Source organism: Helobdella robusta (assembly GCF_000326865.2).
Source record: "Helobdella robusta unplaced genomic scaffold HELROscaffold_8, whole genome shotgun sequence".
Lineage (NCBI taxonomy): Eukaryota > Metazoa > Annelida > Clitellata > Rhynchobdellida > Glossiphoniidae > Helobdella > Helobdella robusta.
The window spans coordinates 3,330,209-3,342,921 of record NW_008705459.1 but is presented as its reverse complement, the minus strand read 5'-3'; the positions used below and the strand labels follow the sequence as shown (position 1 = coordinate 3,342,921).

Below are 12,713 nucleotides of genomic sequence, written 5' to 3'. Positions count from 1 at the left end.
GCTGGTAAATAGGCCTCCCCTTGTTTTAAAGCATTTTTATCAATTGTAATCGCATCATTTTCAACCTTCTTAAAATCTATCAAGCTTTAAAGCTTGTTTTAAAGCATTTTTATCAAATGTAATCGTAATTTGATGGCAAATTTCAAAACCAACAGGTATTGAAAAATGGTTAGCCTAGTCAAGCATTCCACCTTTCAAGTATAATACAACCCGGTATGCACTACTCAAAACAATAACAGTGCATGTAAAAAAAAATGTCTACCTAGAACAGAAAACTAGCTTAACACTGGCAAAGCCCTGACATTTAGTAAATTAGTTTTAGTAATTTACTCCGTCCCATCACAAAATCAGTGAACAGCCATCAAATTCAATCAAAAATCTCCCAAGCAATGTTTCTCATAACACTCTCAGTTTGCCCACAAAATCCTAAGAGGTTGGCAATCAGCCTTGAGCATTGGGCACAACCAAAGACCTTGCAAAAGTTACACCTTAGTTTTTGAATATATATTTATATAATCGGCCTCTAGGAGTATCATTTCATTCAAAATAACTTTTACTTTGATAATTTAAAAAACGAAACAAACTTCAATTTTTAAAATATTTCAAATAAATTTTATTAGCCAATATATAATGACAGTCATTTGCAATTCATTTAGAAATCAATCAATCGACAAATGAAAATGAATCGACGTCATCACTCAGCTTCATCTTTGGTTGTTCGAGTGTATATCCACTGAGCGTGGTGTTTCTCTACCAGTTTGATAACTCCTTCAGTGAAAATAAAATTTAAAAAATTTAAGAAAATTTTAAAAACAATTAAAATATAAAAATTTATAGACAACATCCAAAAGAAATAACAAACTAACCACTTTGCTGGAGTTCCTTCAAAGCTGATTTCGCAAGAGAAACTCTAATTTTTAACCTTTCAGAAACAACAGATGGCGTGATGAGCTTGTAGGATTTGACCTCTTTGTACAGTTTGTCATATGTGGCTTTGTCGAACAGGACCAAGTTGTTTAGCTTATCCCTGACTTTTCCTTTGGACCACTTCTACAAGGGTATTTTTAAAAAAAAATTTACATCAGAACCAAAATATTTAAATATTTATTCGTAATTATTTAGTGATTATTTAGTAATATTTAATAAATTTAGTAATGAATAAGCTGGAAAAGAATATCCTCTCCTCAATGAATTAAACATCAATGGTCAATTAGCCACAGCTTTTTTAAGCAATAACATTGACAAGATTAAACTCAAACCAACGATCAAAAACAGCATGTGAAGCGAACCTTCTTTTTGGCCTTTCCTCCAGATCCTCCCTCCTTCTTCTTAGCAGGTGCCGACGAGGCCTTTCCCTTAGTCTGCTGCTGCTTAGGCGGCTGTTACGGAAAAAAAATGAAGTATTTTTTATCGCAAGTATGTTACAAGACGTAATCCCTAATTTACGAGTATTAAATTCATGTTCTGACAAATAATAAAATATAAACGCCACCATGTGTATTGCTGGAAAACGCCGTTGATCAGAAAAATTACAAAAAAAATCAACGCAAAACTGCAACAATACTTAACAGAAGAATTTCACTAATAATATATATTAATATTTGTCTAAAAAATATAATTATTTATTAAAAAAACATAGCGAGAATCCAACACCAACCATTTTCTTGTTGAAAGGAAGTAAAAGAAATAAATATCGTAGAGATACTGAGATATCACATCAAATGGAAAGCCGATGTTTTTTGAAAGTTTCTTCTTGTGAACTTAGAGCAAAAATTACCATAAAAAAAATATATAAATGTCATAACGTTTTAAAACAAACTATTGAAAATTTCAACTGTTTTTTATTTGAAACAATTGTACAAAAATAATAATTTCTAATTTTATCTGGATTTTAAAATAATTTTAAATCCCCGAATGTGATTGTTATCTCAATTAAAGAAGACAATAATTATACCAAGCAGTAATTTCCTTTCATAGATGTCAGTGGTGTTTCAAATTACTCGCAATCAAGAGCACTCTTTAATGAATTTTAAAATCATGAGATCCGCTGTGAAGTTACGTAAGTGATGGAGATGTAGTTAAAGGAGGTAGAGACTGTCAAAAAATCATTTTTAGTATTTTCAGATTTATATTATACAACGAGTAAAATTGTTTACATTTATCATGCGTTACATTGGAGTCGTTCGTTATCCAAAGGGCGTAGAAACGACTTTGCAAAAAATTCAAAGGAATCAGATTAGAATTAAAAACAATCGTGCATGCGGGCCTTAGTCAGTTGCGTGTGAGTGTGGGAAAGTACTACGGAGTCAGACATTCAAGTTTAAATTTTCAAAGTAGCTTTTTATTTCGTATGCTTTTTGAATTATGAGTAATGCGAATTATACGTATCCAAAGTATACAATTTACGTCTAATCAGTCGTGCTGTAGACAGAAATTTGTTTGAAAAACTCTGACGATATTTTTTTTTCGTTTGACAATGATGAAAATGCGATGATGATATGATGATGACGACGACGACAATGATGATGGTGAAGAAGGCAATGAGTAAAATGAGTAGGCGGCAGTGCAAAGTCTTCGCAGACGCAGTCACGAAGGAAACCAAAAAAACGTTTCAACTTGAAATTTTCTTTCTTTTTCATTTCTTTTCATAAGAAAGGACATTTTTGATAAAATGCTTTTATATTTTTTTTGTTGCAAATATTTTCTTCCTTCATTCCGGCCAGTAGCCACCTCCCCATCATTCTCCATTCCACCAGACAAAAGACTAATTAACTTCAACGCAACTGCCCGAGTTCATTCTGATTCGTCATAGTTAGAGGAGACAAACAAACAAGAAAAAACTCAACAAAGACAAGAAAAACATGAAAAAAATCGATTTTTTTTCTCATTCCGGCTCCAATATTTTGAAAATTAGCTTGAAAATAATTCAAGAATGGATGATCCAACACGGAGGTGATCGGTCGACCTATTGAAGGATTTGCACTCGAGAAGAAATTATAGTTGCCTCATAGTATTGCCTTTGTTTGTAGTAGCAGTTAATAATACTCCATTACTACTTTTAATTTTTATGTTTATCATGTTTAAAGTTACTTACTTTCGTACATTGTACATTGTCAATTCCATTGGGAATTACTCAACTCCAGTTATTATCACTTTAGAAAACTTGCCTTCCATCCAAACGTCTACCGTACGAGAGGATGATGGCGTGTGTTTATTATTTTTGTTCACATTTTTGTGGCTTCACATGGCTGCAGTATTATTTTTTTCAATATGATCTTATCTTCCGATTTTTTTCAACTTAAGTATTAAAATAATTAAAAAACTTTATAGCATATAATATAACGCATAATATTAATATATAAATATATATATGCATTATATATTATAGATATTAATTAATAAATTTTAATAAATATTCCACAATAGTTTAATTTTATTTTTAAAAAATAGACAAATTCAACGTCCAAGTATATTTCAGTTCCATTTTATTATTATTCAAACAAGACTCAATATATTCAATATATATATATATATCTATATATATATATATATATATATATATCTATATATATATATATATGTTGGTAATAGACCATAATTTTTACAATATTCTATAAATTCTACATTCGGTAGAATTTATAGAATATTGTAAAAATTATGGTATATTAACGCCAACATTCGGTAGAATTTATAGAATATTGTAAAAAAATATATATATATATATATATATATATATATATATATATAACATAATAATTACTGACACGATAATAATTATAAGAGCATTAATTAGTTATTTGATTAATTAATATCTATATTTAACTGATAAAATATAGTAATAACTTTCAGAAATTCTTATGAACAAATATAATAATAGTAATATTGATAATAATAATAATAATAATAATAATAATAATAATAATAATAATAATTGTATGGATATTTATATCATATCGGCAACATTAACAATAGTTATAATAATAATAATAATAATAATAATAATAACAAATAATAATAATAATAATGATAATAATAAATAAAAATATTGTTAATGATAAAATGGTAACAATGTAACAACTATACGGATGACGATAACGTAAAAGCATATGTGCAACAATCGACCATAACAAACAATTACAGAAAATTATTTAAAATTATTTAAAATTATATATATATATATATATATATATATTACAATATCTATATTTAAAAAATAATAATCATAGTCATAATGACGTCACAAAATTATGGAAACCATTTGCAATAATAACGACATGCCAAAAATTATAGTGAAACCAAATGTTTTTAAAAATTACTATATATATATATATATATATATAATTTTGTTATTATTATTATTATTTAAGTTAAATTGTACGTTTAAATTCTGTGATAATTGTTTTATCACAAAGTCGAAATAAGGTTACAAAGATACAAAACTTAATTTATAACTGTCATAATCACCGTTATCATTGACATAATAACTGCCTGTATTATTATCTTTTCCTTCAAGACATCATTCTAATTTTCATTTAAGATGCAATAGTCATGTTTGTAATCCATTTTTATTATCATTGGTTTAGTAAGGTCATGATAGGATCATCATATCAGGATCGTTTGGAAGCAATTTCATCATTATTATTTCATCATATTCATAAAAATAACATAATCACCATATAGGATCAACATACATCATCACATATCATTATCACCAAATAGAATCAGTATACATCATCACGTATCGTAATCACTTTCATAAAGACATCAACACCACACTTCACAATCGTCATCATTCTCATCATCACCATATATCACGATCATCATCATCATCACCACAGTCGTCCTCATAACCGCCTTAATCACAATAACCATCATAACCACATCATCATCACTAACGCTGATGATGTTATCAAATATATATTAACAGAATTAAAACTGTTAATTTAAATCATGATGTAAAAATTTTAAATATTTTGTACAATGTTATTTTATAGCAAGCAACATGTAGGTGATTTATTAGAGTACATGAGATTGATTTCAAAGTGGATATAAATATATATATATATATATATATACATATATATACATATATATATATATACAAATGACGATATATATATATATATATATATACATTATCACTTACTATGATGAAAATAAATTGAGTATCAAATTGTATGTGTTTGTATGTCTCTTCCTCTCTCTTTCTCTCTATGTGTTTGTGAGTGTGTTTGTGTGGACGGTGATTGACAAAAAGGCTGTGCCATAAATATATGTATTCCAAAAATCTTTGCTAGTTAGATCTAGAAATTTGTTGATAAAAAAAAAAAATAAATTTATTTTTTTTAAATTTTAGAATTTTATTCGCTCCTCAACAATCTGTTGTTGCGTTATTTTTGTGCAAACAGTGATATCATCATCATCATCATCATCATCATCATCATCATCATCATCATCATCATCATCATCCACGTCGTTGCTACAATCATCGATTCCATTGCTATCATCATCACACCATCACCATCATCACCATCACAACAACAATTAAAGGATTAAAGGTATGGCAATTGACATCATCTACATCATCACCATCATCATCGTCGTTGTCATCATCTACATCATCATCAACAACTACATCGTCATCATCATTATTATGTCATGTCAAATATTACAAAGATCGATAGCAAAATGCCATTTATCGATATCAAGGTGTTTTGAACTCCAACATTGTTATCATCATCCTCATCATCATCATTGTTTATGGGCTTTTATTATTATTGTTATTATTTTTGTTATTATTTTTATTATTTTATTATTATTATTATTATTACTATTACTATTGTTCATTCTGATTTATAATTGTTCTATTGATAATTGGTAAAATGAAGAAGACCAACACAGACAGACCACGAATTCAACAATATGAAAGTTATTTTTGAATTTAGAAAAAAAATTACACTCAGAATCAAACATACAAAAGCATACATACATACACACATACATACAAGCTAACAAACATACAATCAAACAAATAAACATACATACAAACATACATACATGCATACAAACAAACATCACAGCATCAAACAAACATACAGTTACTGTTGATCTATTAAAATGATTAAAACTTTTTTGATATTATATAAAATACAATACAATACAATGAATGTTTAGATTACATACAAGAAGAAAAATACATATTTACAAAGATGAATAAAAATTATATATATATATATATATATATATACAAAAAGTTGTATATATATTATATATATATATATGCGTTTGTATGTTTGTATGTGTGTGTGTTTTTTTGTGTATGCGCGCGTTTGTGTGTTTAGTTTTGTGTAAATTCAAAGTAACAGCAACAAATATAATGTAACAACGTATGTATCAATAGTAGATGGTGCGCGCATTTTGCGGTAACAATTATAATATAGCAACAACAGCAACAACAACAATATTAACATTTACAACAACAACAATAATAATAATTATTATTATGATAATAATAATAATAATAATAATAATAATAATATTATGTTATTATTATTATTGTTATTAACAAGTTGACATTATAAAGTTGTGTGAAAAATATAACATAAAACAAATGAAATCATAGCTATTATAATAATTATTATAATAACAACTATAATAACAATAATAATAATAACAATAATAACAATATTAATTATATTTAAATATTATTATTATAATCAGAAACATAATGAAAATCAATCTACCCTGAAACGAAGGTTTTATGTATATATAAATATATATATATATATATTTATATATATATTTATATATAGCATATGAGTTTATATAAATATTGTAATGAACTAATGTGTAAATGTATATATAATTATATATATAAATATATATATATATATATATATATATTTATTTATTTATTTATGTGTATGTGTGTGTGTTTGTGAGCGTGAATGTGTGACTGTGACAAACACTTAACCTATATAAGTAGTACAAATCGCAAACTTACGGTATATATATATATATATATATATATATATATATATATATATATATATATATATATATATACTGTTATAATTAACAGCCCTAGTATATTCATAATTATAGCAATAATATTAGTTGTAAAATGTTAGTATTAAAATTAGTAGTATATAATTTTGTTAGTAGTGGCAGTAGTAGTAGTAGTAGTAGTAGTAGTAGTAGTAGTAGTAGTAGTAGTAGTAGTAGTAGTAGTAGTAGTAGTAGTAGTAGTAGTAGTAGTAGTAGTAGTAGTAACATCAGTAGTGGTAGTAGTAGTAGTAGTAGTAGTAGTTTTTCGGTTATATATATATTTATATTATTGTGTAAGTTATTGTGTTTGCTTCAAAAATCGATAGCACTATCAATATGGTCAATTGTTGTTCATTTGTAGTTTTAACCCTATCACAATCACAGCATCATCATCAGCGTTATATTCATTATCATCGCCATAATCGTAACCACCATAATCATAACCACCATAAACATGATCGTCATCATCATAATCATCACCACTGCCGTCAGTGTCGCCACGTCATCGTCGTCGCAACTAATTATATTTTCAGTAATTGATATACAGACAATAAAAGCAATCATTAATATGACCACTCAAGTATGTAGTTTACTGAATGTATGTGCGTGTCTGTGTGTGTGTGCGAGCGTGAAAATATGCATGTACGTTCTGTATGTTCATGTTTGTATGCACGCATTTCTAACTCTTAATATGTCCATTAGTTCTGTCATGCACTTACTTGAAACACGTACACTTGCACGTTTCATACAAACACACACACGCACGCACGCACGCACGCACACACGCAAGCATATAAAAGTATACGTATTTGTGTGCCCGTGTAAGCATACAACAAAGGTATGTATCACACCAACGTAGTACTACGTACGTGTGTGTGATTGCACACGTGCACACACGTGCACAAACAAAAATTACAGAAACTATCCAAGCGAGACCGTTAATATAAATTATGGTGCTGAATATTAATTGAATGGCAAACTATATCGAGGGTTCAGTCAGTGCATTTTGTGTTTGTCTGTGCGTGCGTGCGTGCGTGTGTGTGTGTGTATGTATTAATGTGTATGTTCGTTTGTGTTCGTATATGTTTGTGCTTTTTTTGTATGTGCGTGTATACAATACAGACGTCTGTACACATGTTTTTTTTAGTGTTAGTTAGTTATGTGCGTCAGCTATTTTGTTTGTTTAGAATTTTTTTTCTATGTTTAAATGTGTTTTTTATTCTGCGTCATATAGTCATCCTCTTTGATGTGCGTTTTGTATGTATGTGTGTGTGTGTGTATGTATGTGTGTGTGTGTGCGTGTAGGTGTGGAAGTGATTATTGAATTGTGCGTGACAAATGCTCTTGTGAAAGTTATTGTTAAGTTGTTGTTTGAGAAGACACGAAGAGAAATACTCTTAAATATTAAGAACGTTAAAAAGGTAGAGGCAGTTGTGGTAAATACTAAATAGTAGTGATACAAGAAGAAATAGTTAGACAAGCAGTAGTAGCAATAGTACTACTAATACTAATAGTATTTGTAGAATTTATAAGAAATACACTTAAGGATAGTTATTAAGTCATGTGTGTGTATGTTTTGTGTGTGTGTGTGTGCCTGTGTGTGTGTGTGTGTACGAGTTTGTGTGTGTGTGCATGCGTGTGTGTAAAATCATTTTGGTAGTAGAGAATAAGTGTAGTGTTTGTAGTGTTATTGTAGTATAATTACAATAATATTATCAAATATATTTGATAGTATCCAAAATATTAAACTTTAATATTTGTAAAGCGTATATTTATTTTATTGATAGCATTATAACAATATCATAATGCCATCTACGTTTCTATTGAAAAAGTAGTAAGAAAATTATAGGGCTTATTGTTCGAAAATCAATTAACAGTCTTCTTCAAATCAACAAAAACTGTTTGAGAGTGAGTGAGGGAAGAAATTATGATGGCAAAAAAAGAATGAAATGCCACTAGCACAGATACAACACCACACGCATACACGTATCAACAAATTAATAGAATATATATTGAAAAATTTAATCATTAAACATTCCATTAGTTGTCTTGCAGCTGTAGTATGTACATTTTAATGTTCAACTAAATTTTTTAACTATGAAAATAAAACTGCAGCAGCAGTAGCAAACGCAACGACAACATCCACAACATTTTAAAATTAATTTGAAAACATTTTTATAATTATTACCGTTATGGTAACTGAAATATCGTATCCATGACAAATAAGTTGTATGATTTAAATTTTGCTATGTCTTTTTTGCACGTGCAAACTGTTTGTATTTGTGAATAAGTAATCTGTATTGAGATGATCTGCGTGCACGTGTTTGTGTGTGTGTGTGTGCATGTGTACGTGAACATATGTTTGTACACATGCTTGTGTGTATGTGTGAATAGGTCATTCATTGTCCTAATAAAAATAGGTATAGTTTGAAATAAATAAAAAAATTTCATCCTTTTGCCAACATCCTCGCCATCTCCACTGTAAGCATCATCATCATCAGCAGCAGCGGCGGTAGCCCCCACCCACATCGTCGTCATCAACATCATTATCTTCATCACCATCACATTTTTATTATCGTTATCATTACCACGCACACACACACACACAGCAAATCTGAAGAGAAACAAGTGACAGAGACATGACAGACAGACGCATAGACAAACAGACAGACAGATAGACAGACAGACGCGCAGTTACAATACAAAAAGATGTACGTGAAAAATTTTGTCTGATTGTGTTTTTTTTTCATTTAGTATTGTATAAAAAAAAGGTTGTCTTTAATTTTAATAATTTAATTATAAGTTTTGATAAAATAATAGAATTATTTATAATACGTAGAAAGGTTAATTCCAAATTCATTTTTGGGAAAAAATTCGATGAAAAAGTTTTGGAAAATTACTGATAGAAAATATGCAAAAATATAAGAAACAAAAATGCAACGAGACTAACAAAGAAACAAGAAGCACAATATAACATGACAACTCAAATATGTCTTCCTGGTCAAGAAAACAAAACCAGGTGAACCAAATTCAACGTATTGACATAACGCAAACGAGTTTCATCACATCACTATGATCACCAAGACAGTCATCACCGTCATCATTATTATTATCACCATTAACATTGCACCACCATCATCATCATTGTTATCATCTGTTTCATCAGCAACGTAAAGTCGAAACAATGACAAAACACTCACTCGTACCTATTTCTTCATCACCATTTTCACCTCATCATATCTTACCATACATTTTTATTTACACCACCACACCACCCCACACCACACCACACCACACCGCATCACCTCCCTGCCATCAACAACTTAGATCCAAGACTTCCTTCATGAGCGGTTGAATACTTTCCGGGTTGACCTTCAAGAGAACTTGCGAATGTTCCTCGTTCAGGTTTCTGATATCGGTCAACTTCAACAGCAACTTGGGGAAGAGCACCCTCGCCATTCCAACAGGGTACACGGACTCCAGGTAACTCTTCAACAAACTGGAAAACCTTTCCTGCTCCTTTGCCACTAAAGATTTTTGCTCCAGATTTTCTCTATCCGGAGAAAAAAGCGAAATGACGAGGAGGAGAATTAGCGTGGTGTCGTCGGCGCACAGATCGAAAGCGAGCGACCTGACAAAGCGCATGTGGTCTTCGAAAAGATTCGTACCGAGTTCGGCCGTTTTTAACTGCTCGATTTTCATGGCCTTCGTTTCTTCCGGATCGACCGGATCGAGGAAGTGTTGTTTCTCTTTGTCGAAAGTGATGACGGAGCGAAGGATGAGGAGTTCGATGCTGCCTCCCTTCAGTAAGTGGATCTGCTCTTCTTGAGGCAGCAGTTTGAATGCTGGTACCTGCGTGCGATGGTGGTGAATGGTGATGGGGGTGAATGGTGATGGGGGTGAATGGTGATGGTCAGGATCATGTTGATGAAATTGACGATGTTAACGCTCTTAGTTAATGTGTGTGTGCGATTTTATTGTAGTAGTAAATAATAGCAATAGTGAGGCTGAATGTGAGTAAGAATAATCAATAGCTACACGGTCATGCCTACATTTTAGGTAATTTTTTAAAATTTGTATAATCGTCGTCATCATCATCGTCATTGTCGTCATCATCATCGTCATCATTACCATCTTAATCATCATCGCCATCATCATCGTCATCGTCATCATCGTCGTCATCATCGTCGTCATCACCTGTTTGGCCATGGCGATGACTCTTCTGACACTCAGCTCAGCTATGTTGACCAGGTCAGAAAAGTTAGCTTCGTGGCGGGAAACATCTCTCTCTATACTCACCTGATGATGATGATGGTGAAGATGATGATGGTGGTGATGGTGAAAATGATGATGGTGATGATGGTGGTTATAATGGTGAAGAAGAAGACGATGATATTTATGATTATAAATCATTGATCAGGATGAGTTCCATGTAAAAAAATAAAAAAAACGACAATGTCATCATCATCGTCATCATCATCGTAATCAAACACCATCATCATCTTCATCGTCATCATCGTCATCATCGTCATCATCATCATCATCATCATTGTTTCCAACCTCGAGTGAGTTACTGTAAGCCACATGCAGGTCATAGATGGCACTGCTGTCGGCCAGCGAAAGAGGGACAACTGACTGTGAGGGGACGTAAAGATGATGGGGAGGGGGGTTCTGGGGCGGATTTGGAGGGGGTGGAGGAGGAAGAAAGTGTGGGTGATGAGGGTGCTGGAGTGATGGAATGAATGGGGGGATGATCGGGGCGCCCATGCCTACCATGTCGTAGTCCAAACGTGGTCTCAATATACTGCAAGTTGGTTGGTTGGTTGGTTAGTTGATTAATTGATTGGTTGGTTGGTTGGTGTGGATAGTTGGTTGATTAATCGGTTAGTTGATTGGTAGTTTGGCTGGTTGGTTGGTTGGTTATTTCACATAAGGTTGAAGGATTGATTAAACGATTGATTGATCAAATGATTATAAATTTTATTAAATTAATCGTCAAATTTTAATTCCTCATTGTCACTACGATTATTATAAAAACCATCTATCATCAACATCACCACAATCATCATCATCAGCACTACCACCACCATCATCATCATCACTAGACGCAAGTCTTTGCGCGTATTGAGACAAGACGAGATTTATGCTGCGCCGAAGAGTTTTAAAAGATGAGACATTACATCGGGCTTATAAAAATGTATTAAAGATAAATTCACTTTTATTGGTATCAGTTTTTATATCATTGTTATTTCATTGTTATATATATATATATATATATATATATATATATATCGTCTTTTCCAGACTAGACTACTGCAATGGCCTTTTTTATGGTGTCACCAAAAGGTCTTTTTCAAAGCTTCAGTCAACAGAGAATCGTGCGGCCAAGCTGGTTTTGGGTGGTTCGTGGTTCGATCATGTTACGCCTATTTTGAATAGGTTGCACTGGTTGAGGGTTGAAAAACGCGTTTCCTTCAAGTTGGCAGTTTTGATGTTTAAATGTGTCAATAATACAGCATCTCCCTATCTCATCGATAGATTGGAATCATAAAAATCTCATTTTTCAAAATATTCCTTCCGATCAACCGAGCGCAATTTATTTTTTATCCCGACCACAAAGTTGGTGACGGGTTCCCGCAACTTTGCGATTCTTGGCCCGATTGTTT

General features: G+C 31.2%; 2 protein-coding genes across 2 annotated transcripts; both read right to left on the bottom strand.

The window, feature by feature from the left end:
* Positions 1-694: 694 nt before the first annotated feature.
* Positions 695-1,660, bottom strand: HELRODRAFT_165645 (hypothetical protein; the record flags this gene model as incomplete). The annotated part of the gene is made up of 4 exons (XM_009032176.1): positions 695-768; positions 867-1,050; positions 1,290-1,379; positions 1,658-1,660. 4 exons carry the CDS (start codon positions 1,658-1,660, stop codon positions 695-697), a joined length of 351 nt encoding a protein of 116 aa, XP_009030424.1.
* An 8,702-nt stretch (positions 1,661-10,362) lies between these two features.
* On the bottom strand, positions 10,363-11,460 carry HELRODRAFT_70532 (hypothetical protein; the record flags this gene model as incomplete). Its single annotated transcript, XM_009031898.1, has 2 exons — positions 10,363-10,899; positions 11,245-11,460. The coding sequence occupies 2 exons, from the start codon at positions 11,458-11,460 to the stop codon at positions 10,363-10,365; spliced, it is 753 nt and encodes a 250-aa protein (XP_009030146.1).
* Between the last annotated feature and the right edge of the window lie 1,253 nt (positions 11,461-12,713).